Raw genomic sequence first — 27,356 nt, forward strand, 5'->3', positions numbered from 1 at the left:
CCGGATCTGCTTAGAATTAGCACAAGTCATTAAGAAAGACCAGTGGAGCATGGGGCTTTAACAAACGATTTGTTCTGCATCTCTGGTTTTCTAATACCTTCTAAGGGCATGATACGGTGATATGTGGTTTTAAATTTTATTTCTGAAAGATTGAAACGTCAGGCTGTGATGGAGAAAACTGGGGCACCTGGGTGGCTCAGGCAGTTAACCGTCCGACTTCGGCTCAGGTCGTGATCTCGCAGTCCACGAGTTCAAGCCCCGCGTCGGGCTCTGTGCTGCCAGCTCGGAGCCTGGAGCCTGCTTCAGATTCTGTCTCCTTCTCTCTCTGCCCCTCCCCTGCTCGCACTCTGTCTTTCTCTCCCTCTCTCTCTCTCTCTCTCTCTCTCTCAAAAATAAATAAACATTAAAAAAAGAGAGAGAGAGAGGGGCGCCTGGGTGGCGCAGTCGGTTAAGCGTCCGACTTCAGCCAGGTCACGATCTCGCGGTCCGTGAGTTCGAGCCCCGCGTCGGGCTCTGGGCTGATGGCTCAGAGCCTGGAGCCTGTTTCCGATTCTGTGTCTCCCTCTCTCTCTGCCCCTCCCCCGTTCATGCTCTGTCTCTCTCTGTCCCAAAAATAAATAAACGTTGAAAAAAAAAATTTTTTTTTTAAATTTAAAAAAAGAGAGAGAGAGAAAATTACCAGTGGGGGTTAGAAACTAAGAGGAGAGGGAGAGTCAGAGCACACAGGGTAGGTCTCAGAGCTGAGCGAGAGGACGAAAGGTCAGCTGTGGGGCCCCTTTGCGCCAGCTGTTGGATGACCTGTACCGTCAGTGACCTTTAACATGGACCTAAAAGATCGATCTTCCTACCACCTATAGTTTCCAAGAATAACAAAAATGTTCTCTGTTCCTTCCACACTTTGCTTCCTTTGCAGGGAAAAGAAGGCGCATTTATGGTTAGAAATTCCCGCCAGGTGGGAATGTACACAGTGTCCTTATTTAGCAAGGCTATGAAGTAAGTATGACAGGGATTTCTTTCTTTTGTCTTTTGTGTATGTCCTTTGAATACGCTGGCCATTTAGTCACGTTTTGGGATGAGACACCGCCTTTAAACCCTGGAGTTTGGGATCAAAGTATTTCTATTGAATGCGACCATTTGTCATTGCCTGTCCCACCCCCCCCACCCCCACTTTGAGAGGTTGTTCTCTAGAACAACGCCAGTCAACGCTTGGTAAAGGAATCTTGGGTTACTCCCCTCGACTTGGCCCTAAGCCTAAAGAGAGAAAAACAGCAATGGAGCCTGTGAACACTCTCGGCCCTAGCCACCTGCTGACCTGAGACACCGACCCCAGCGTCTGGTCTTCAGTAAGTCTTCCCAGTGGGGGGCAAAGCTGGCATAAAGTTGAATCGGTGTATCTGTGTTCCCGGGACAGTTTCCTTCTGGGGTGCTGTCCTCTTTGCGTGGTTACGAGTTCTGCTTTGAAGCCGCACCTCCGGAGCCAACTCCTGACTCTATCATGTCAAGGCTGTATGACACCGAGCAAGTTTCTTAACCTCCGTGCCTCAGCTTCCCTGTTTGAAAAGGGAAAAATAACACTGACTATTAAGTTCTCTGGATGAAGGGAGTTAATTCACGTATTGGAGCACAACAGTGCCTGGCACAGAGTAAGCACTTAATAAACGAGTGGCAGTTACCATCACAGTTGTTGTTCTCGTGAAGGAGCATATAAGGCACCCACAGTCACCGCCACCCACATCGGGATCCCCTGCCAGAGATTCACAGGCCACTTTCCCATCGGCTGCTAGCTCTTTTGTTCCTTCTCATCATCCTGTGAAGCACCGGGGAAAGCTGGTTTTGTGCCATTTTACAGATGAGAGGTCTGAGGTTCCAAGAGCACTCATGAAGACGCACCACAAAATTAATACGTGACCCACTTGAAGTCAGGCCTTCGACAGCAGAGTTCGTGTTCTTTTGACTATACGCCTGTGTCTACATTGAGAACCCCAGCGTTCGGAGATAAGAATCTGGCCGAATCTAGATTAGGATCGCTTGAAAAACTATTCCTAATAAAAACATTTTTTTTGATGGTTGGATCGCATCACCCTTTCCCTTGGGGCTGTCTCCACATACCGTACCTACCCTTGGTACCTACATGGGGTTTTGTGGGTAATAGCTAAGTGATTAAGAGGTAATTTTATTTTGATACATTTTTTTATGGAGTATGCATCTCCAAATTGAGAGGCCAGAATGTACCCTAAGCAGTCACACAGCATTTTCCAATGCAGGAGGCCATCCCGGGTCCATCTCATGGAGGAAGCTGCACACCTAGAGGCTGGCCAAAGCCAGCCCAGTAGGAACTGGGAAAAGATTTGGTTCACTGAGTATTAAGAGCTCTTCACCCGCCGGCCCTGCAGTTTCAGCCGAACCTCACATCAGGAGTCCTCCTAGTCAAGATCCCTGACCCCAGATCTATTTCTGAAGGTGGCCAGGTAGAAAATACAGCAGACAGATGAGGACTCAAATGGAAATAATCCAAATTAGTGAATATGGAAGCCTTCGTTTACGAAACATCATAAATGGGCTTGAATGGATTTCACGCTGAGACCAAGAGCAAAGTGGCCATTTGCAACAACAAACCACCGTTTTTCCTTTTTACGGGTGCAATTTTGACTAGGCTGGCACTACAGCAACAACAATTTATCAGCAGTTTCTTATGACCAAGCATAGTGCAAATTGCCTTATATAAAATCTTTATAACAACCAATCTTTATAACAACCAGATGAGGTATCTAGCGAACAGGAGAACTGGATGAAAAGCCCAACTCTTGACTGCTAGGCCATACTCTAAAACCTAAGACAGACATATTATTCCCGATTAGCCTAAATCAGCGTGCCTCGACTCACCACTGTGTTCCAAAGGTAGAGTAAAAGGAAAAACATGTTTTATGTGGCAAAGGTACAAGTTCATATGAGGAAGTAAAGCCACCCCCACCATTTCATCTTGCATGTTCCATTCCCAAAGAGCCTCCCACCCAGGCCTGGATGAGAGCACCCTCAGCCTAATCACCCTTGTCTCCCGAGTTTTAATCTTCATTATTATCCTCAAAGAGAATTGGTGTTCAGAATAATGATCCTGAAACCCTGCAGGGCTCTCAATCATCAAAGGAAGCTTCCAGTCTTAGACTTCCTAAGGGAGGAACAGTGCCGAAAGTTGGAATTTTATAGTAGACGGATTCTCTATGGCACAAAAGATACACTGAGTTGAGAGAGGAGCTCTCTTGCATAATTACCGATTGTCATGGATGGCTCTAGAAAACCAAGAGATGTCAAGACCGAGACTTCCCCTCTGACTTCCCTCTCCAAAATTTGTGAATGCCATCTGAAGTAATTATTTAACCATGATTTAATCAAGCTTCAATTGAGAATGAAAAACATTCTAACGTTCTTTCTTCCTTACCAGTGATAAAAAAGGAACTGTCAAGCATTACCATGTGCACACAAATGCTGAGAACAAATTGTACCTGGCAGAAAACTACTGTTTTGATTCCATTCCAAAGCTTATTCACTATCATCAACACAATTCAGCAGGTAATTTATTTCAGTTGTTCTTTTACGGGTCCTTGTTGATAAATATCAATTTTCTTGGGTACTATGGATCCTCCTAACAGTCTTAATCCTATCGGGAACCATGAAAAGTAGGAACAAAAATGCTCTCAAGCCATATACCTGCTGTGATTTTTAGCCTATGTTTCCTGGAATATCACATCATACACTCTAAGATGCCAGAAAAATGAAGTTGTGTGAGTTGAGTGACTGAGAAGTAGAGATCCTTGGGGCGCCTGGGTGGCTCGGTTGGTTAAGTATCTGATGCTTGATCTCTGCTCAGGTAAGAATCTCATGGTTCATGAGATTGGGCTCTGTGCTGACAGTGTAGAGGCTGCTTGGGATTCTGTGTCTCCCTTTTTCTTTGCCCCTCCTCTGCTTGCTCTCTCTCTCTCTCTCTCTCAGAAATGAGTAACATCAAAAAAAAAAAAAGTAGTTAGAGATTCTCTTTACAAAAATATTTGCAGTCTTGTTCTGCTTATAGGAATAAGTTGATTACAAACTTCAAACATTATAAAAATATTTACATTGGAGCGAGAACCTCCATGGACAAGTTGTTGTCTATTCTGACAGAATTTTTTTCTATGCTGATACTAACACTTATCATTTATTATAAAATTTTTTTAATGTTTATTTTTGAGAGAGAGACAGAGTGCAAGCAGGGGAGAGGCAGAGAGACAGGGAGACACAGAATCTGAAGCAGACTCCAGACTCTGAGTTGTCAGCACAGAGCCTGATGAGGGGCTCAAACTCACAAACCGTGAGACCATGACCTGAGCCGAAGTCAGATGTTTAACCAACTGAGCCACCCAGGTGCCCCTATTATTTATTACATATATAAATAAATTATATATGTATATGTAAACACATTATATTTTACAAAGGTGAGATCATTCCACACAAACTACTTTTCAGCTTGCTTTCTTTTTTAAAAAAATTTTTAATGTTTCAATTTTATTTTTGAGAGAGAGTGTGCACGAGCATGAGTGGAGGAGGGGCAGAGAGAGAGGGAGACACAGAATCCAAAGCAGCCTCCAGGCTCCGAGCTGTCAGCACAGAGCCCGACATGGGTCTGGAACTCACAAACTGTGAGATCATGACCTGAGCCGAAGTCAGATGCTTAACTGACTGAGCCACCCAGGCACCCAAATCAGTTTGCTTTCTTTACTCTACATGTCTTAGTGGTCTTTCCATCCACATACATATAGCTCACTTTGTTCTATTTAACCACTCATAGGATTCTATTGTAGAATCACTCCATAATTTATTCACCTAAACCTATGTTGATACATACAGTATTTTCACGTTATAATTGGTGGTTTCAATGCACAGTCCTGTACACATAGCTCTGTGTATCTGTATTAGTGTTTCTGTAGCCAAATTCCCTAGAAGTGAGATGTCTAAGATAATGGTTAAGAACATTCAAAATTTAGACACTTTCCAATGCTTTTCAGAGATGTACACTTCCACCAACCGTAATTTCCTTCATCCTCGCCAACACTGGGTACTATTACTTTTTAGATTTTGGCTAATCGACCAGCGAGTATATGTATAGAAATCCCTTCTAGTGGCAGTGTTAACTCACCCTGAGGGGTAATCGTTTCACAGTATATACACACGTCAGATCATCATGTTGCATACCTTAAAGTTACGTATGCCAACAACATCTCAATAAGCTTAGCAAAAAAGAAACTAAAAACAAAGGAAGTCTCCTCTAACTGTCTTTTCTCGACTAGTGCCACTTACGGGCGGTGACTGGATGTACTTCCAACAGTGAGTAAAAATAAGCTGTGGGCTCAGCGTCAAATGTGTGCAAGTCTGACTAGATTACATGCGTGTAGGTGACCTAGCCTTACTCCTGGCTTTGATTTTGGCTCTTGTATTTTTCCTTTGTCCCACTTTCCTCGACTGTATATTTAACCTCTAACACCTAGAAAGTACCCTTTGGAAAAGGTATTGTATGAACAGACATCTCCAAGTAGAACGATTTCACTCCAGAAGATGCACAAGAAACTCCACAGGGTATAGAAAGAAAACATTAAAATGTTTCTTTAGCTATTTCTAAGAATCTCATTCTCTTAAGTTTTCTATCGTGAGTGTATTTTGTGAATCACATCATGTGTCAACACAGCAGCCATTGTATGTACATATTTTGCAGGAGTGTGCTCATCTTTTTGCCGATTACAGGTTTGGGACTTAAAACATTCGGAGACCACACACACATATAAAAAGTAAATAAATATGTAGAAAAAGGAAGAAGAGGAAAAGGACATCTGTGACAGCTCCCAGGACTTGGAAAATATCACACGTTTAAGCAAGAAACATTTTTTTGAATGAGTTCTTTCAAGACACTATAAATACCGTGATTATTTTAACCCAGCTTTATCATTGCTTGATGTAAGCAATTAAAATGACTTGACCATTTTATGCAACTTAGTAATAGGTTCCATTTTTAAAAATCAAGTGGTTTGCTTTTTATTTTGTGCCCTTCTGTACTGTTTGGAGTTTGTAAACCAAATACGTGTGCCACGTGTACAGGTATTTAAATATAGGACTATAAAAAGCAGAGTAAAAATGGGAAATTTTTTTAAATGGAAGATCCCATCAAGGAACCAACTCTATGGGATTTTTAAAAATTACCTAAAGTTGTTTTACTCTTTTAATTTTTGCTTTTACATTGAGCTACTTAGTCGAGTCAAGCAAATCAATCCAATGCAGGATGAATACGTTCAGAATGGATCCTCCCTCTCCATCATGACATCCTGAACTCTGTGCTTTTCCAGCTACTCTGGAGAGAGCACGAGCAGAGGTGTGAACTGGTGTGAACTGGTGTGATGTGATGTGATGTGATGTGATGTGATGTGATGATACGGTGCTGATTCCATTGCAGGCATGATCACACGACTCCGCCACCCTGTGTCGACCAAGGCCAACAAGGTTCCCGTCTCCGTGTCCTTGGGAAGTGGTATGGACACACACTTGAGCTCTTAAACTCCATTTCCTACCATTTCTGGTTAAAAAAGTATATACGTATTTCCAAAAAAGAAAAGAAGGAAGGCCAGAAGGAGGTCTGTGTTCAGGTTGTGCCAGGGAGGGCTTCAGTTCTAATATGTTTGACCATTTTCCAGAAAAAAACCAAAAACAAAAACCCCACAACTTTTCCGTACTCTGAAACTAACTCTGTAATCTCCTCAGCCTTACCAAAAAGACTGTCAAAGTTGTCCTGTTATTAAACCCAATCACCAGCCTCTAGAACCCCATCGCCTGTCCTTTCTTCTTCTGGGATTCTGGGCCCGTTCAGGGGAGCCAGTGTTCAACCTTGTGTATTTAAGGATAAGGACATCCACCCACATCATAGTTTAGTTTGCCTTATAAGAGAATGTAATGATATTTTTTTACCAAGCTAAGAGCATCGAGCACGTTTTGACACTGGGTGTTTCCAAGATGCCTCCAGTTGGCAAAGTGTTCTAAGCCTTTTTGTCAATAACTGTAGCTGCTTCATGAACGTATTGTCCTGGTGGCATTATTGTGTGGTCTCATAGGTCATAAGACCACACCTCTAAGGGTTTTTTTTTTAAGTGATCAACTTAAAAAGTCTTACTGTTCTATGTCGCCAATGTGAAACTCGTTGGAGAAGAAACCACTTGGGAAGCTGTCAGCCCCAAGGTCTTCTATTTTCATCCTAAAGAGTGTCTGTCTTGCCTTACTAGGAATATGGGAACTGAAAAGAGAAGAGATTGCCCTCCTGAAGGAACTAGGAAGTGGTCAGTTTGGAGTGGTCCACCTGGGCAAATGGAAGGGACAGTATGACGTTGCCATTAAGATGATCAAGGAGGGCTCCATGTCAGAAGATGAATTCTTCCAGGAGGCCCAGACCATGATGTAAGTTTCTTCTGAGGAATGACAGTTTGGCCCTTACCATGGGAGGACATTCATGCTAACAGGTCTGTCCCTAACATTTGCAAGGCCTCGAGCAAGACTCCACACATCATAGGTATATTTAGAAGTTATAAATCAAGCTGACGCACCTTTAAATGAAATCGGTTCTACGCTCCTCTGACAAGTATACCTTCATAACAATCTGAGAGGCCATATTCAAGTTTAGAATTCTCAAGACTCTTTAGAGAAACTAGCCTCTGGCCCATACCACTGCTCCCAACTCTACCCCTCTCCTTTCTCCTCCCACCCCCAGCTCTGTCCTGCACTGTACTCAGTACTTACATGTAGACATAGCATTTGGTACATCCGGGCTCCCTCTGTGTCTCCCACAAACAACTATCCATCAGCGAATGATCTTGGTTAGGGGTAAGGCACACCAATAGCATGGTTCACTCTTAGCATGACTGGCCCAGGAAGAGTCTACACAGGTCCTGGAAGAGGCCTCAGGACTATGTGGATGGGGGATTCCAGAGTCTCAGTACCCCAAGGGTGATCGAGAAAAAGGGAAGCATGGGTTCTGAGCTTCCTTGTCCTTTGGGGAGGTGCATGGTGGGATGAGGAACAGAATGGGGCCCTGTAAAGCACAAGCCCAAGGGTAGGAGCCTCTAGTGGCCAGGGCTAAAGCAATACTGAAAACTAACGCCCTACGGGCAATATCCTTTTCCTTTCTGGTACCTTCAGTACAGTTTGACAAAACTGCTTTCTCGCCCTACTTCTTTCCTCATCTGGTAAATGAAGATACCTTCCTAATGGGCCTTGGCTCCCAAAACAGTCCACAATGCAGATGTGGGGGTTTTTTTTCTTTCTAAGCTCGCTTTCTCTCTCTCTCTCCCTCCCTTCCTCCCTTCTCTCTCTCTCTTATCAATGTAAATACAAAGAATTATTTTAATGATTCTACCGCTTCTTGTAAACATGGCGAACCAGACTTTGAAAAGGAACCAACCATCCGGGTTTGCCCGAGACTTTCCTGCTTTAGCCCTGAAAGCCCTGTGATCCAGGAACCCCTTAGTCCCAGGCAAAGCGGGACAGCTGGTCATCCTGCCTTTAGGGAACGGATCAACACAAACAATGTCACAGCAGGATTTTGGTCAAAGATAGTCAAAATCACAAATCCTGGCCTGCTGCAGAGTAATGACACTTTTAAATTTTTTTACTTCAACACTTGCATGGTATTTACAGGCATTTCCTTGAGCACTTTATAAATCTTAATGTATTCAATCCTCGTAAGAAGCCTAGGACGGATGTACCATTGTTGTCCACGGATGTACCGTTGTTGTCTTTGTTTTCTAGGAAACTGACACACAGAAATGTTAAATAATGGGCCCAAGGTCACCAAGCTGGTCAAAGTGGCAAAGCAGAGATGCAAACCCAGGCAGACATTCCAGAGTCCATTTCCTTAGTCATTCTTTCATGAAGACCAAAGGCACCAGGAGAGTCAGAACAACCACTTTGACCACAAATGCAGGATGGTTTGGAAGCAGAAATAGTATGTGCACACAAGCCTCTGCCCAGGGCTGGCTTCACGGGCACGCAGCCTGCACGGCCTGGGGTGGGGGGGCCCACTTAGAAGGGCTCTGCGCTTGGCTTCCTGCTGTGAGGTCACCATCTTGAAATTCTTAATCATTCTTAAGTAAGGGTCCCCGCATTTTCGTTTTGTACTGGTCCCTACAAATTATGTAGCCTATCCTGCTTTTGGCAGTTATACCCTCAAAACTGGGGAGGAGGCCCTCAGTGTCCTCCTTTTGTAGCAAAGAAAAATCTAGCGGAAACTCCCCTAGGCTCATGGTGTAAACCCTGTGTCATGGTATCCATTTAAACATGTTTTTTTTGCAATTAGACTGCTGGTCATCACACAGAATCATAAAAAGCCATCGACAAATCACCTGGTCATAAAGAAGGAAATCAAACTGTATCCTAAAGGGAAAATGTTATATCCCAGATGTGATGGTCAAATTGAGGCCTGTCATGTGGGCAGTATCAGTTGACATGGTGTTCCCACCACGTGCCCCATGGTCAGTGACTGAATTTGCTCCAGGAACAGCTTTTATTGGGCGATGGACTTGTGTCCCGCCACTAGTCTTCTGTTTGAAGGAAGCAATACCGGGTTCCATGCCATTGTCTAAAATAGCTGAAAGAGGCATATCCAAGCTCATGACCTTGAATAACCTCCAAAGGCATGTCCCTATAGTTATGCTAAGAAGGAAGAAAATAGGGGCACCTGGGTGGCTCAGTTGGTTAGGCGTCTGACTTTGGCTCAGGTCATGACCTCACGGTTCGTGGGTTCGGGCCCCGCGTCGGGCTCTGTGCTGACAGCTCAGAGCCTGGAGCCTGCTTCGGATTCTGTGTCTCCCTGTCTCTCTGTCCCTCCCCCTGCTCACTCTCTGTCTCTCAAAAATAAATAAACATAAAAAAAGAAGGAAGAAAATAACTACTTAATAAATGCTTATTTACTTAAAAATTCTAAAATCGCCATTAGATTTACTTTACGCACGTGAACATTAAGGAATCAGCCTGCAAACTGATCAATCACATGGACAAGGGGATGAACACCATAACAGCAGGTTATCCATCTGTCATGACCTGCCAGAAGGGCTATGTCATGTAGTTACTATTTTCTAAATTGATTATTGAAAGATAATGTAATGACAAAATGGATTTTTTTGAAAAAGAAAGAAAAAATCATGCCTAATCGCACTTCCCTAACATGGCAACTATTTTCCTTTCTCCTACACCCTTCATGTTCTGCTATAATTTTTTTTTAGAATGAAAGGTTTGGACTTCAAAACGTAGAAAGTTAGATGCTTTGAACTGGAAGCGATGGCCGTTACAGTGTGGAGCTTTCTCCAAATCAGCCATGGAAGTCTCCGGATGCCAGGAGACCAAATGGGATATCTGGCACAGCAGGCCATTGCTTCCCTGGTTCTCTGTAAGAAAGGCGAGCACAGCTCCCACAACCGCTAAATTGCTGTTGGGGTTGTCAAGATCCAACAGGAGGCGGCTTTTTTCCTTGCCTTCAAAGGCTAATGCTCCCAGAACAAAATCCAAAACGTTTCCCTCTCTTTCTCTGTTCAAGTAGAAGGGGAGACATGAAAACAAGCAAAAACCTGAGAGGGATTCTTTTTCAGGACATCTGCAACATGGAGTGTGGAAATTCAGTACTGAACTTTTGAAAATCTGTTGTTTCCAGGAAACTCAGCCACCCCAAGCTGGTGAAATTCTACGGAGTGTGTTCAAAGCGATACCCTATATACATAGTGACTGAATATATAACTAATGGCTGCCTGCTTAATTACCTGAAGAGTCACGGAAAAGGACTTGAAACCTCTCAGCTCTTAGAAATGTGCTATGATGTGTGTGAAGGCATGGCCTTCTTGGAGAGCCACCAGTTCATACACAGGGACTTGGTAAGCAGAGCCACTGGACGCTCAGAGAAAGAAAGCAATCCACGGTCCCCGCCTCCAGCGATGGGGCCATTGGGAAGGGTGACAAGGAGGGCATCCTCACCTTCACTTGGCTCTCCTGTGACTTGCTCAAGCACATGACGCTTTTGTAATAAAAGCCACGATTTCTAAATAAAATATTTGCAGTACAGAAAGACTAAAAGAAGCCATCAGGATTTATGTAGCTGTGTGGTGGTGTGGAGGAAGATGGATACAAAGGAAAGAGTTTGGTCAATTTCGTGTTTCTCCGAACCAATTAAATCCAAGTTGACCTTTACTCCAGGGAGGGCTCAGGGCCAAAGCAGTCAATTAAGACCATAACTGAGAAATACAAAACCAGAAGGAAGTGAAATCTGTGTGTCTTTGGGTCAGGGTGGGTTGGGGGACGTTTTGCTTGGTAGGCACTGGTATTTATCTTTAGAGCTCCGCTTGCTCTGAACAGCAAACCCGCCACGCACACTAGGCCGGTACAGCATCTACGCCTTCAAAGCGCCTGTTGATGCATGGTACCCCTGTGGTGGAGAAGGAACCCCTAGAAATAATTTTTCCCTTCTCGCCGACGAGCTGCGGTTCTGTGTTTGACGTGTGATACCTTTCATGCCGTTTGACAAGGATGGCTGCTTGCGTGAAAATACTTAGGGGCGCACATTTTCGTTTTGAAAAATTGCCAAGGACACAAAGACAGAGTCTCAACATTTGGGGTTTTGATAGGCAATCTTAGATTGGGTGAGAACTCTGCTAAAGAGAAGGAAAGTGTTGGATCCTGATGTCGGGAGATTCTTGGCCACTTTAACTGTTTGGTAATTTTGTGTTTTCTCCAAAGGCGGCTCGGAACTGCTTGGTAGACAGTGATCTCTCCGTGAAAGTGTCTGACTTTGGGATGACGAGGTAAGCCAGTTCCAAAGGGGCAAGCAATGAAAGAGGGGTCTCCATTCACACCTAAATGCCATCAGAATTGAAGGCATTGCGGTGATATGGAACGTGCTCTGAATTGGGGGGTTAGAAACCTGGATCTCTTCCCCATACTGCCTCTGACCACCTATGAAATATGTCTCACCTCATTTCTTCACTAGGAAGATATAGTTGTTCTTCAGAAATTACCCAAAGTCCCTTTTCATTCTTTCAAAACTCTAATATTTTTTAACTTCTAAAAGAATTCCATGAAAGGTCCTAAATATTCTAATATAACATGGTATAGCCAGATTATTGGGATGTATATACACGTATACATGTATATATTATGTATATATTTTTTAACTCAATCAAAGCTCCTTTAGGCCTTTCTGATTTTCTCTTAATATTCATTCAAATTGGCATAGCATAGGGGCGCCTGGGTGGCTCAGTCGGTTAAGCATCCACCTTCAGCTCAGGTCATGATCTCGAGGTTCATGAGTTCAAGGCCCACGTCGGGCTCTGTGCCGACAGCTCGGAGCCTAGAGCCTGCTTCAGATTCTGTGTCTCCCTGTCTCTCTGCCCCTCTTCTGCTCACACTCTATCTCCCTCTCAAAAATAAACAAACATTTGGGGTGCCTGGGTGGCTCAGTCAGTTAAGCGGCCGATTTCGGCTCAGGTCATGATCTCGCGGTCCGTGAGTTCGAGCCCCGCATCAGGCTCTGTGCTGACAGCTCAGAGCCTGGAGCCTGTTTCGGATTCTGTGTCTCCCTCTCTCTGACCCTCCCCCGTTCATGCTCTGTCTCTGTCTCAAAAATAAACGTTAAAAAAAATAAACAAACATTTAAAAATTTTTTAAAAACTGAAACAGGCATAGCATTAACACCAGGAAAATTTTTGTTGGCGTGTCATTAAATTTTCTGTATTACCAAGTAAGGCACGAAAGTAGACTCTGAGGTTCTCTTGGTTGGCATTCTATCACCACTTTATGATTTAGATAAATTACTTTTTTTTCTTCAAGTTTCTATTTAAATTCTAGTTAATATATGTGGTAAAATTGGTTTCAGGTGTAGAATTTGGTGATTCATCACTTACATACAAAACCCGTGCTCATCACAAGTGCCCCCCTTAATCCCCATCACCCATTTAGCCCATGCCCCCACCCACCTCCCCTCCAAAAACCCTGTTTGTTTTCTGTAGTTAGGAGTCTCTTATGGTTTGCTTCCCTCTTTTTTTTTCCTTCCCATATGTTCATCTATTTGTTTTTTAAATTCCACATATGAGTGGAATCATATGGTGCTTGTCTTTGTCTGACTGACTTATTTCACTTAACATGATACCCTCTAGTTCCATCCCTGTCGTGGCAAGTGGCAAGATTTCATTCTTTTTCATGGCTGTGTAACATTCCATTGTGTATATATACCACATCCTCTGTATCCATTCATCAATTGATGGCCATTTGGGCTCTTTCCACAGTTTGGCTATTGTGGACAGTGTTGCTAGAAACATCAGGGTGCCTGAGCCCCTTCGAATCATCATTTTTGTATCCTTTGGGTAAATACCTAGCAGTGCAATCACTGACTGGGTCATAGGGTAGTTCTATTTTTTTTTTTAACTTCTCGAGGAACATCCATACTGTTTTCCACCGTGGCTACACCAGTTTGCATTCCTACCAAAGGTGCAAGAGGGTTTCCCTTTCTCTGCATCTTTGCCAATACCCATTGTTTCCTGTGTTAATTTTACCTGTTCTGACTGGTGTGAGGTGATATCTCGTTGTAATTTTGATTTGTATTTCCCTGACGATAAGTGATGTTGGGCATCTTTTCATGTGTCTGTTTTAGCCATCTGGATGTCTTCTTTGGAAAATGTCTATTCGTGTCTTCTGCCCATTTTTTAAAACTGGATTATTATTAGTTTTTGATGTTGAGTTTGATAAGTTCTTTATAGATTTTGGATTCTAACCCTTTATCCGATATGTCATTTGCAAATATCTTCTCCCATTCCATAGGTTGCCTTTCCATTTTGTTGTTTCCTTCCCTGTGCAGAAGCTTTTTATGTTGAGGAAGTGCCATGAGTTCATTTTGGAAATAATTATCTTATGATAGCAGTTTAAAAGAGTCTTCCATTTTCTTTATTGTGAATCTTCAGACTATGTGAGCCTCAGAGCCAGTTTCATGGGTTTACATAGGAAACGAATATGTACATGTTGGCCTTTCCACTCAGCGAGCGTTTATTGAGTGCCTGCTAAATGCCAAGGCCTTGTAGGAGATACTGACATAAATGGGATAGTACCTGCCCTCAAAATGGTCATCTTAGTCCTGAGAGCAAGTAGATTTCAAAACTGAGACAAAATACAGCTATAAAGTTGTGTCAATTCGACATAAACTCACATAATTCTGAGGAGGAATACAATTTCAAGGAGGTCTGCAGAGTTCACCAAGGCTAGCTTTATATTTAGCAGACATAGCCCTGAAACACCATAGGACCATCTGAGTTTTGTTTTAAAGTTGTTTTTTTTTTTTTTTTAGTCATCTCTACCCATAATGTGAGGCTCAAACTCACGAACCCAAGATCAAGAGTCATGTGCTCTACCAACTGAGCCAGCCAGGCGCCCCAGGAGGATCTGTTTTTAAGTCTTCCCTACAATTCAATATTAGGAAGTGCTCCTTTTCTGGGACCCTCAACATTGTCAAGGTGTCCCTTGGGCTGTGTACCCCTTACCAACACTCCAACCACCCACACGCTGAGTCTCCTACACTGATACCCCAAATGTGTAGCTCTCTTGAGCTCGCAGCTTCATCGGGCGGGGAGAAGCTCCCAGGACAGGGGGACTGATCCCTACCTTGTTCTCAAGGCGGGAGAATTGGCCATTATGGCAGCATCCAGGGAACATACTGTCAAGTTCCTTCTAGCTCAGAAGCCTGTGCCTTACCTTGGTCCTGATGATCCAAAGGAAGGTCTAAGCCGCAGGTGAAACCCAGTGCCAGCAGTTTCTGGATGTCTTGTGCTGTCTAGAGAAGCTGAGGGGGCCTGAGGAAGGAAGTATGGAAGGTGTTTTGTGTAATCCTATGAAAGTGTTATTTGTTACTACTATTAATATCTCTATTCTATTCTACTAATATACTCATATGTTAAATATATTACTAACGTGATATAAACATTAACATCATTAATATTTCCAAGAATGATTTTCAAAACCAGCTTTTCCTGACATTTTAAATTACAATACACATCTCTAACACACCTTTGATGTGTACAGTTTTCCCGTAAAGTATATCCAAAATTTCAGCTTCCATAACTTTTCTTTTCCTTTTTTGTTAAGAGTCATTATTCATTTGCTTTTTTCTAGGCAAACATAGAGGGCTTCCCTCTATTAGTTATATAAATAATATATGCTTATTGTAAGAAATAGGGCAACAGTGGCGAAAGGGAGAAGTAGAATCTGTCCCCCACCCCTTCACCTCATTTTCAGCACTAGGAGTAACTACAGCCAACACGTTTGATAGATGCCCTTTCATAACTAATCCTACGTATACCCAGTCACGTGCATAAATATGTGCATTTATTGTTTGTTCCCACAACAGTGCTGGAATAGATGAAGGGGATTAAGAGTATGCTTATCTGGAGGAGCCCTGAGTAATACATGGAATTGTTAAATCACTATATTGTACACCTCAAACTAATGTAACACTGCATGTTAACTATAGTGGAATTAAAAGTTTTTTAACGGAGTTACATTATATATACCTGCTTTTGCACGGCCCCATTTTCCATGGGCATTTTTCACTTTTTTTATTTTTTGGTAAATATAGAACTATCTTGTGTTTTTTGTTTTTTTTTAATATAATGTATTGTCAAATTGGCTTACATACAACACCCAGTGCTCATCCTGATATCTTGTTGTTTAAATGGCTGTATACTATCTTACTGAATTAATGTAGCATACCATATTTTTAAAGTTTATTTATTTATTGTGTGTGTGTGTGTGTGTGTGTGAGAGAGAGAGAGAGAGAGAGAGAGAGAGAGAGAGAGAGAGAGAGAGAATGAGCGGGGGAGGGGTAGAGAGAGAGGGATAGAGAGAGAATCCCAAGTAGGCTTCATGCTTCAGTGCAGATACAAGGCTCAAACTCACGATCTGTGAGATCATGACCTGACCTGAAATCAAGAGTCAGATGCTTAACCGACTGAGCCCCCCAGGCGACCCTGGACCATATGATATTTAATTGCTCTTCGACGTGTGGACATTGAGGATGCTTCTATTTTTATCACTATTATATAGCGCATACTCTTAAATATATATTTTTATGGTCTCGATATCTCCATAGAATATTATCATCCATCATTGTTTATCACAGGAGATTAGAAGCAATTTACAAGGTTAAACCATACAACGTTAATCCATAAGAGGCAATACTATTCAGTCATCAAACACGATGCCCCAGAAGAAAATGAGACCACGTGGGGAAAATATTCTTGATATGCCATTGAAGGAAAAAGCAAACCTCGGTACAACAGAAAGCCAATTTTGTTCAAATTATATATAGAACAAAAGATTGGAAAGTATAAGCAAAAGTGTATCTTGAATGGTAGATTTACAATATCTTCGGGGTGAGATTCTGAGTAATTTAACGTTTACGTTTTTGTGTTTTTCTATACTGACCAAATGTTTTGCATGCCGATGTTGGTATCTGCAAAGTTAGATATAATTTTTTAAAGCTTCCAAGCCATAAGCAGCCTTTAGCTACACTACACATTGGAAGGAAGCAAAAGAACTAGAGAACCGAGGCATTCCGCTGAGACTGTGGGGGCTCTGTGACCTTAATCAGCCTGTACTCTTCCAGAGGCCATGGCAGCCAACAGGGGTCTGCTCATTTTGCACAGCCCAGCCACTTAAGGTCTGTGTTGATTCCCCCCCCCCCCCCCAACAGGTATGTTCTGGACGACCAGTACGTCAGTTCCGTAGGAACAAAATTTCCGGTCAAGTGGTCAGCCCCAGAGGTGTTCCACTACTTCAAGTACAGCAGCAAGTCAGACGTGTGGGCCTTCGGTAAGAATGTGGCCACACAGGCCCCAGCCCCATTTCGTAAACTGGCTTCCACAACAGGAAACCGCAAGCGCAGCAACATCCATTTTTAGCAAAAAGCCCCAGCACTTGCGAAATTACCTGTACGGCCTGAGATAAGCAAGAGATCCAAGGTGATCGAGACCTTTCTCCTTGGGCCGGGGTCAGGATGTCTGTCCCGTATCGTAGAAAAATCTCCATCCTGCTAGCACCTTTGTATCAAATCATAGGAGATAAAAGCTCTTCCACTGAAGATTTCTAACAGTTCTTAAAGAGGAGCCATTGGAAACTAAAACCAGGTTTGCATGGAGTCCAAAACGTGGAAGGGCTTGAAATGTAGCCATCGACTTTCCGCGTGAAAGCGGCCATGCCGGCCGTTCCCTTCTGCATCCGCCTACTCTTTGGGCATGCGCGGGGCAAACACCAAACACGACTCGGTGCTTTCTTTGGCCTTTGCTAATTTCAACTAGGGTCCTCATTAAAATTCATCCTTAGATCGAGGGTCAGCAAACCACGGCCCAGGGCCAAATCTGGCGGCCTGTTTCCGTAGATGGACTTTCACCGGAGCAAGCCACGCCCATCCGTTCCCGTATTGTCTCTGGTTTTGTACTTGCTCTGTGACCCTTGACAGAAAAGATTTGCTGACCCTTATTTTAGTAAAAGATCTATACTGAAATTTAGTAAAGGTAATTAGAAAACTGAAACAGTTCTTAAGTTGTGATTTGGTAGATTTTCTGGTATCTTTCCGCCTTGTTGGGAGTGTCAGGCCCATTTACAATCATTGTCAGATGGATCCAGGATAAATAATCCAAATGATCATAAAATTATTTATGGGTGTATTAAATGCATCTGAGCCTTGTTTCATGTCTGGCTCAGTCCATAGGCATAATCTGATTTTTTATATGACATCCAAAAGACCGCATGAATAACAGAAAATTTCGTTAGCCGTTTATTTTTCCATGTGCCACAAATTTTTAAAATAACTATTACTTTTGTAAAAGTAGTATCGTTCACTTAAAAAAATAATCCAATGTACACAGAAAAAAGAAAAACCACAAAGATAGTGTTTTGGTGAATACTTGATATCCTTTGGGGCTGACTACCTTGTGAAAATTAGTTTCAATCTCTTTGTGTCAATATGCCTTATGAAAGATGCTTTTAAAAATCAGTATCCTTACTCAGTAATTACAGCTGATGATTCACCCTGTGCAATACAAGTTGGCTCCAGATATTTTCTGGCTGTTTCCCAAAACTAAATCCCTTCTTAAGTAATTTGCCCCCAGTGAGGATATTCAAAATGAACCAGGGCCTCTGAAAGCAATTCCCAAAGAAGGGGTCCCACAGATATTTGAAGCAACGGTATTATTTTTGGGATAAGTGACTAGCCTCCCAAAGACAGAACTGTCAAGAGCAGTACACTTTTGGATGGATGTGTTAGAAGGTTCGTTAAAAAAAATAACAGCCACGGCAACTTGTGACATTGCCTTATTGTAAACATTCTACATAAAATCCATAGCCCTAAAAGTGAAAGAAACTTTGAAGTTGGTACTGTGGTTACAGTTCTAGAATAATTTTCTTCCTTCTTCTGTATTTCGGGCTTGCCAAGGTTTTGAAGCTGGCTGGCTGCTGAAATTCTCTGGTTTGATCGGGGAGACAGCACCCTGGCCACCATTCAGAGAGCATTTAAAGCATGCTGGTGCACTCTATGTGCTCTGCATTTACTTATTTTAAAAAAAAATTTTTTTTGAATGTTTTTGTTTATTTTTGAGACCGAGAGAGACAGAGCCTGAGCAGGGGAAGGGCAGAGAGAGAGGGAGACACAGAATATGAAGCAGGCTCCAGGCTCTGAGCTGTCAGCACAGAGCCTGAAGCGGGGCTCGAACTCACAGACTATGAGATCATGACCTGAGCCGAAGTCGGACGCCCAACCGACTGAGCCACCCAGGCGCCCCCGTGCTCTGTATTTTTTTATCCTATGTCATGCTTACGGCAACTCTGTGATGTACAAATACCCACATATTATAGACAGGGAACCTGATCTGAGAATGGTTAAGAAACTTGCCTGGCCTATAAACGGCAGAATTGAGCCCCACAGGCCACATCTAACGGACCCAAACGCCACCCTCAACCACCATGACCAGAACCCGGTGTTTTAATCTGGGGTCTGCAATGCCCTTGGATGGGCTTCAGTACAATGTGGACACCCAGAAACTGAACACAAGAATGCTGTGCACTCACCTTCCCAAGAGAGAACCAATGGTTTTTATCAGATTCTTAAAAGGACACCTGACCCCCAAAATCTTAGGAACCATCAAGGCAAAAAGGAGGAATTTTGTCCCTGAGTTTACCTGCGAATTTCCACGGGAAGGTAATTTGCGCAATGAAACCGTCGCACACAACTGCCAAGGCAGAGAGAGAGGGCGGGGACTTCGATCGCTCCTTCGGGTTGGAGCGGGCAGGGAGAGGGGTGTTGTCACGGTGAGGAGGGGACGAGGAGGCCCCAGCTGCCTCCCTGAAGCGGTCCCAGAATCCTGGCCCGAGTAACTCCCCCTGCAGCTGCACTTGCCATTGACCCGTTTACCGGCAAGAACAGGCGCCTGGGTGTCAGGGAACCCGGAGAAGGTACCTTGGGCTCCAGAAGTGATGGCACAGTCCCACCCTCCATACCCTGTCCCGTTTCCCAGGGATCCCTCGCTCTGACCTGTGGCCCTCCTGACCCGGTGTGTGAGGCCCGTTTGGCAAACTGTACCTTCTGACATCGGCCCTCTTTCCTTTTTGTCCGCTGGTCGCCCTTCGTGCGATGCAGGGATCCTGATGTGGGAAGTGTTCAGCCTGGGGAAGCAGCCCTACGACTTGTATGACAACTCCCAGGTGGTCGTGAAGGTCTCCCAGGGCCACAGACTCTACCGTCCCCAACTGGCGTCGGACACCATCTACCAGATCATGTACAGCTGCTGGCACGAGGCAAGTGCACCACGTGGGGGGGGAGGAAGGTGCGTCAGGTGCACCTGGAGCGGCGGCCTGGGACGCCAACCGGGCAAGGCATTTTTGAGGGAGAACACCTGCCGCAGAGCAGGTGCAATGGCCCCGGGGCCCTTTCCACAAGTGTTTGTAATTTAAAACGAGCAACATAGCAATGCAGGTGCCAACAACTTCTATCCAGCACTGTTCGTATATATTAACTCATTTATTCATCAGCCAACACGCTATGAAGTAAGCACTACCACGTCCAAAACTAAGGGAAGTGGAAACAGAGACCCAGAGAGGTTAAGTGACTTGCTCGAGGTCACATAGCTAGTAAGAGGCAGGCCGGTTAGCGTCAGAGTCCCTGTTCTTAACCACAACACCATGGGGTCTCTCCTCACGGAGAGAGGCGGCCAGAAGGACATGGCATGCTTGGCTACACCGTGTTGGAAGGGCTGGGAGTTAGTTGGAAGAATAGGTCGGAGTCAGATCCTGCAGACTGAACAACAGGGAGAGGAGTGTGAGTTTTGCTTTTTATAGGCAATGGAGAGCCAGTGAAGACTTTTGAGAGTGCATAATAATAGGGGACTTCTAAGAATGGTAATCTAAAAATAGCTTGTAGCCATTATCTGGAACTGCCTATTGGCAGAGGGAGCAAATGCTGCATTCGTGTATTCATCCATTCATTTATTCATCTGTTCACTGGTAAAAGGCAGATTGGTGTCATGGTCAAGCATGTGGACTCTGGAGTCGGAATGTCTGGTTGAATAGCTGTGTGACCTTGTATAAGCCTCCTACCATCTCTGTGCTTCACTATAAAATAGTACTTCACTCCTAGGATTATTGTGTGGATTGAACGAGTTAATATTGTGAAGTCCTTAGAACAGTGTCTGTTCTGTTGTGTATTCACAGAACCCCTGTGCACCAAGCACTATACTTGGTGCTAGGAATAAATTGCACAGATTTCTTCATTTCTTGTGTTGGAGCCTAGAGTCCCACATGGGAAGAGTTGCTGTCAGTATCACGTACTAATATTTTCTCATTTAGCCTAACATTCTCTCCTGGGATGTGGGCGCTTCCTGATTTTCCACCCTATGGCACTTGGGATGAAGCTTTCCCACCCCCTCAGCCCCAAGGTGGTGTTTTTGGTGTTGAGAGCCTCGGGCAGCACGAGAGGATCAGGTGGGGTCAGAATAGAGTTAGCAGATGGGGTTTTTGAATTGAAGCCCCGAACCTGTCTGGCCCTTCCCATTCTAGCTCCTGGGAATTGGCCACACCATCGGATGGACAGGAAGCCCTGAGAAGGACCGAAATGCCTTCTTCTTCCAGTTGGTCCGTGAAAGTATAAATTGTGGCGGAGTCCGTGGAGAGGGGTTTGCACCCACTTTCCAGTTGAATGTTCTACATATGGTGACCGCTTTGTGCATTTTGGTCCCCAACTTTTTATATGCTTTATTTCACAATTTTTAGAAGAAGGTTCACAATTTTCATTAGATTCCAATTTATCTTCTCCATATTTCTTTGCACAAAAATGAGCATGTACGTGTGTGTGTGTGTGTGTGTGTGTTTCCCTTTCTTTCTTACAAAAAAAGGAGCAAATTCCCTCCGCAGGTGTTACCCCTCTATCCATGTGTCTATTTCCCCACCATCTCACCAACACAGACCATTCTGGATCTGCCAATCTGATAGAGGAGAAATGGCATTTAGTGCAGCTTATAGATTTACATCTTTCATTACAAGGGAGGTACATTTTTAAGGGCATTGGTATATCTTTCTGAGAATTATGTCCTATCTTTTCCCTTTGTTCTGTTAAGCTTTTAGTTTCCCTCATCTTGATTTTATTTATTTATTTTTTTTAATTATTTTTAATGTTTATTTTTGAGACAGAGAGAGACAGAGCATGAATGGGGGAGGGTCAGAGAGAGAGGGAGACACAGAATCCGAAGCAGGCTCCAGGCTCTGAGCTGTCAGCACAGAGCCCGACGCGGGGCTCGAACTCACGGACCGCGAGATCATGACCTGAGCCGAAGTCGGACGCTCAACCGACTGAGCCACCCAGGCGCCCCTCATCTTGATTTTAAAAAGACCCCTTTATAAATGAAAGAGATGAGTACTTCATCTGTGATAGTTGTAAATGTTTTCTCCCACTCTGTCACTTACCTTTTGATTTAATTTATGGTGGTTTTGTCATGCAAACTTTTTTTTCTTTAAACACAGTTAATTGTGTCAGTATTTGCTTTTCTTGCTTCTGGAAACTGAGTTAAAGTTACATAGGTTTCTCCACACCCTGGTCATAATGGCATTCACTCAGATTTTCCTCTAGTATTTTGTGGTTTCATTTTTTTACATTTGGATCCCTGATCTAGTTGGTGTCTGTTACGGTGTATGGTATAAAGTATGGCTCCAAAGATCTTGTTTTCAAAATGACCACCTGCTTGCTGCACACCATTTATTACAGGACCGTGTCATCCCAGGGATAAGACCATCTAATCGTGTCCAAATATCCCCTAACATAGGAAATCTCTGTATGTATTTGGGGTTATTTGGGGACTTTCTCTTCTGTTCTCCGGTCTCTATTCATGTGCTACCACCGCATTGTTTTAATTATAGAGACTTTATAATACGTTTTACTTCTAGGTAGGCTAGCACGCTGTCGTTGCTGATCTTTTTAAATACCTTTCCTAGCTATTTTTGCATAGCTTTTAAATTTCGTTTAATTTTTTAATTTTTTTAACTTTAATTCCAGTCTAGCTACCGCACACTAGCTACATTAGTTTCAAGTGTTCTTTTTCCACGCTTTGAAACTCTATGAACTAGAGAATGAATTTGTCCAGCTTGAAACACGCTTGTTCATATTTTGGAGGAGATGGTATTCAGTTTATATTTTTAACTAGGGAAATTTGACATCTCCGTGATACTGATTTGTCCTCTTCAAGAGCAAGCAACATTTTTCTATGTGTTCAGGTCTACATTTGTGTTTTTCAGCAGTGTTTAAAGTTTTCCTCATTTGGGGGGGTACATTTTTGTCTGTATTTTATTTTGGTGTTGTTGCTGTTATAAGTGGAGTGTTTCTTCCGTTGTGTCTTCTGACTGGTTCCTGTCTTTGTACATGAAGGCGATTGATTTTGTACGCTAATTTTACATACTGCTCTCCTGAATTCCTTTCATTTGAGTTGGTTCGATGATTGATTCTCTTGGCTTTTCCAGGCATACAATTGTATCTTATGCAAATGAAGATATTTTTACTGTTTCTTTTTCAATTCTTAGGGCTTTAGTTATTTTGTCTTTAGGAGAAATGTCCATAGCGTTTCCACAATTAAAAAGTCACTAGCTTTACAGGGTGCCTGGGTGGCTTAGTCGATTAAGTGTCTGACTTCGGTTCAGGTCATGATCTCACATTTGTGAGTTGGAGCCCCGCATCGGGCTCTGAGCTGTCAGCACAGTCTGGAGCCTGTTTCAGATTCTGTGTCTCCCTCTCACTCTCTGCCCCTCCCCCGCTCACGTTCTGTCTCTTTCTCTCTCTCAAAAATAATAAAATAAACACTTAAAAAAGTCACTAGCTTTAGGACTGAGATATTCATATCTTATATGTATTAATGTTTATTTACTTATTTTGAGAGAGACAGAGAGACAGACAGAATCCCCAGCAGACCCCATGCTGTCCGTGCAGGGCCAATGCCGGGCTCGATCTCACAAACTGTGAGATCATGACCTGAGCTGATATCAAGAGTCGGACACTTAACTGACTGAGCCACTTAGGCACCCCTTATATATTTTATTTTTAATCATAACTTTTATAAACTAAGCCATTGGGGTTTTCTTTTATTTAGCTTCCAGAAAAGCGCCCCACATTTCAGCAACTCCTATCTTCCATTGAACCACTGCGGGAAAAAGACAAGCCTTGAAGATGAAATTGGGAGATCTCACGAGAATGAATGTAAACGCTGGCCAACATCTTCATTCTTTTTAAGGAAAGTAGCAAGGCACAGACAATGTAATTTAGTTCTTCTTAATAGTCTTCTGCATGCTGTTTGTTATATTATGTAGAAATGAACAAGGTAAAAAAAAAAACAAAAGATTTCCTTGAAATTTAGGTCAAATTAGTAATTTTGTGTATGCTGATCTTAATATTACACTTCCCAGACTATAGCCGAAGCACATTTTCTGATCGTGATATAGACAGTGCGGACCATGTGTAAAGATGGAACAGAATTGACAAATTCTTTGTTGGATATTTGTTCTTTTCCTTATATTGTCACTGTCATAATTAAATGTTACTAATGAGTACCAAAATGTGGACATTTGCCTTCATGTTTCAATGCTGTCAAACTTTAGCATGTCTGAGAATCAAATGAACAGTTTATTAAAACACAGATTCCTTAGGAACTACCGCAGGGATTCTGGTAGAGCAACTCTGAGGGCAGCCTAAGAATTTGTATTGTTAACAACCTTGCGAACATTCCTGTGCAGTGGGGCATCATTAGGTGGTCCATAATTCAACCCAAGTGACCCAACCCTCCTCTGATTTCCAGATTAGATCACTGATTCCTTGTGTCATGTATATATGCCATGCAAATATAAAACTAAAATAATATATTCAAGAATACATTAAATGCATTTCCACGAAGAGCAAATTTTAAAAGGTGCTAAGGTAAATATGATGCCTTTTTCCTTAACCTTAATCCTTATCGATTTTGATTCCCTGTAACCATGGTCTTATTTCTAGAAGTAAATGTTGCCTTCTAATAATTTTAAATCCTTGGATTTGGGGCTCTGGGGCTTCTGGCTAGTTTGGTAACTGAAATGTCTATTTCAGTCTCCTATCTTGACACAAAGGAACAGAAACACTATTTCAGTTTCTCATGGCAATTGCCAAAAGGTACTTCTGCTTTAAAACTATTCTGGATGGGGGGAAGGGGGGGGGCACCTGGTTGGCTCAGTTAAGCGTCCGACTCTTGATTTCAGCTCAGGTCATGATCTCATGGTTCGTGAGTTCAAGCCCTGCATCGGGCTCTTCACTGACAGCATGGAGCCTGCTTGGGATTCTGTCTACCTCTTTCTCTGCCCCCTCTCCCACTTGCTCTCTCTCTGTCTCTCAAAATAAATAAACAGATAAATAAATAAAACTATTCCTGGGACTCCCCTCCTTCAAGGCTTCCTGCTGAACCCATAGGTTTTCATCTCTCTTGAACTATGTCACTGTCTTTTCTGTAACGTCAAGGAGGGTTATGTGGAGGCACAATTACGATGAAAAGACATCCTAATTAAACCCTGCTACTATTCTCCAGATGTAGATTAACCATCTCCCTTAAGAGACACTCATATTCTTTCTCATCCCACTGACTCCATCACCTCCCAGCTCCTTCCAATGATCCCTCTTGGTTGTCTCTTTGCATGTAAATACTGCTTCCTGTATTTTCAGAAGAATCGACTTTTGATAGCCGCTTTCTATTATTTCACAGAGGTGCACAAATCTCAATTTATAATGAGATGGAACTTTAAAAATAACCACTAGGGCATTTATACATTCAGCGAACATTTCTTTAGCAGGTACCGAGTGACAGATTCTTTCCTGCTCAAGGGAAAAGAAGGAACAAGTAACAGCATCCATGTTCCTCAAAGGGCCCTCTTGAAGGCTGTTTTCCTTTCTTTTCCTTATGTTTATGTGTTTGGGTTTTTAAAAACAATCCTTTTTATAACAAAAGTAATATATGCTTATTGCAAAAATTCAAACAATACAGAATCATCTACCATGAAAAGAGCCAAAGCCTTGCTCAGAAGCCTGGCTCCAAAAACCAAGGGAAGCAAGATATGGAGATATCAGTAGAGGTTTATAAGAAAATAACCCCAGTGATGCTAGAAGGGGCCAAGTAGAGGAAGAATACTCATACCCCAGAAAACATACATCATCTTGAAAATGCTATTTAACCGTGTTTAGTGGTGATAGCTAGCATTTGCTGTTGGTGTTTTAAACCAGGGGACTGCCTACATGCTCTTGGAAGTGAAGAGGTCATCCCCCCTTGACTTGGCTCACTGACCCACCCTAACCGTTATCTCCATAGAATTTGTTAAATAAAAAGTTACTCTAACATTATGCCAGCCACCACAGGCAGTGAGGTGATGGGTAGAGTTTGGATATTTTAATCTCTTTTGAATCAGTCTTCAGGTATGTAGAGAATGGTGTGCTCAGAATGGGGCTGGGCTCTGAGATAAAGAAAAGGAGTGGTAGGCTTGGTTCCTAACCTGATGGTATAAACCATCTTAACATGCCTCTTTCTAGACAGATCTGATAGCTGGTTTGTACAATAAAACAATTTAAGAAACTGGGACACATTCCAAGACATTTGAGAGGTCAAGGCTTCCCAGGGAGTCAGACAGCAACTTTGTCCATGGAAATGAAAAGCAGACCAAATCCACAGAAGCCCCAGCACATATGGACACGTCAGACTACAGGAGTGTGGATCTAGTATTTATTGATTGTCTGCTTTGTGCTTAGTACCACTCAGACACTGGGTGAATGTAAGATTGAAGACGTTGGGTACCTACTTCAGAGGGTGACATTCACCTGAGATGTCTAGTCACTCCACAGGGAATGACAGAAGTGAGTTTCTATCAGGTGTGCTCTGGGCAGGGGGGGGGGGGCTCCTGGTGGCCCCTGGGGCTAGTTTTCTGTTGTCAGGGAGATGAGCAAGCCTCTTGGAAGTGAGAAGGCAACATGTGTAAACAGCCGGATTCTTCTCTTCTTTAGACATGGCAACCCGAAGAACACGTGGTCCAGTCCAATCATCACTGTGGGCAAATCACTACAGTACTTAGATTAAGTTAACGTGAAAAGAGCGTGTCAGCCTTTATACTTGAAATAAAGTGAGCAGTGTGTGCCGTTCTGGATCCCTGCTGCTCCGCCAGTTCTCGGACACTGTCCTGAAAAGCGATCCATCCAGATTCCATACAAGGCCCCAACACTTGCTCCCCCCCGTACAGCCTCCCGTGCAGAAATTCCAGCCGTGCAACAGACATTCCCACATCCATTACCCCCAAACAGCCACCGAGGCCAAAGACCCCTTTTTTCTATTACTCTCAAATATAAACAGAAGTCAAATCCTGAGGCAGAAATAAATACTGAAAGCAAGTGAAGATGCCCTCTCTTCAGGCCTGTCTCCTTGGGACAACCTTTCCTGAACAGAGCCATGGTTTTGATATTTAATGACATCTTTATAATCTCATATTGTCAGTGCCGTAAAATCAACATTTACATACAATGAAATCACCTCAAGAGGAAATAGATTTTCCTAAAATGAAGTCTGAACATCATCAGCATGTTGGAATCCTGGATTATTTTCTCCTTTACTCAAGTCCACGGAGGCGTAAGGATTTTCTTCACTTCTTGCTTGATTGTTCCTGTTAAATAAAGTGTAGTCAGTCACCTTAGTATAGTGATGTTGGAATGACACCGCCTCCCTTGGACCCCACTGCGCCCA

At 43.1% G+C, this 27,356-nt stretch overlaps 2 protein-coding genes across 6 annotated transcripts in view; one reads left to right on the forward strand and one right to left on the reverse strand.

Moving 5' to 3' along the window:
* BMX (BMX non-receptor tyrosine kinase) overlaps nt 1–24,171 on the forward strand; it is a 52,978-nt gene extending 28,807 nt beyond the window's left edge. For both annotated transcript variants that reach the window (XM_043569921.1, XM_043569922.1), the window contains exons 11-19: nt 914–993; nt 3,440–3,567; nt 6,473–6,547; nt 7,293–7,464; nt 10,709–10,925; nt 11,785–11,849; nt 16,781–16,899; nt 19,721–19,878; nt 23,709–24,171. In XM_043569921.1, the coding sequence (XP_043425856.1) occupies nt 914–993; nt 3,440–3,567; nt 6,473–6,547; nt 7,293–7,464; nt 10,709–10,925; nt 11,785–11,849; nt 16,781–16,899; nt 19,721–19,878; nt 23,709–23,783 (1,089 nt within the window). In that variant the 3' untranslated portion in view covers nt 23,784–24,171. The remainder of the gene's footprint in view (nt 1–913; nt 994–3,439; nt 3,568–6,472; nt 6,548–7,292; nt 7,465–10,708; nt 10,926–11,784; nt 11,850–16,780; nt 16,900–19,720; nt 19,879–23,708) is intronic.
* Nucleotides 24,172–26,334: 2,163 nt separating this feature from the next.
* The window catches only part of ACE2 (angiotensin converting enzyme 2), a 40,970-nt gene continuing 39,948 nt past the window's right edge, over nt 26,335–27,356 (reverse strand). For 3 of the 4 annotated variants that reach the window (XM_043569675.1, XM_043569674.1, XM_043569676.1), the window contains one exon: nt 26,335–27,276. In XM_043569675.1, the coding sequence (XP_043425610.1) occupies nt 27,168–27,276 (109 nt within the window). In that variant the 3' untranslated portion in view covers nt 26,335–27,167. The remainder of the gene's footprint in view (nt 27,277–27,356) is intronic. The other variant, XM_043569673.1, reaches the window with a different exon arrangement.

Source organism: Prionailurus bengalensis, chromosome X (assembly GCF_016509475.1).
Source record: "Prionailurus bengalensis isolate Pbe53 chromosome X, Fcat_Pben_1.1_paternal_pri, whole genome shotgun sequence".
NCBI classification, from domain to species: Eukaryota; Metazoa; Chordata; class Mammalia; order Carnivora; family Felidae; genus Prionailurus; species Prionailurus bengalensis.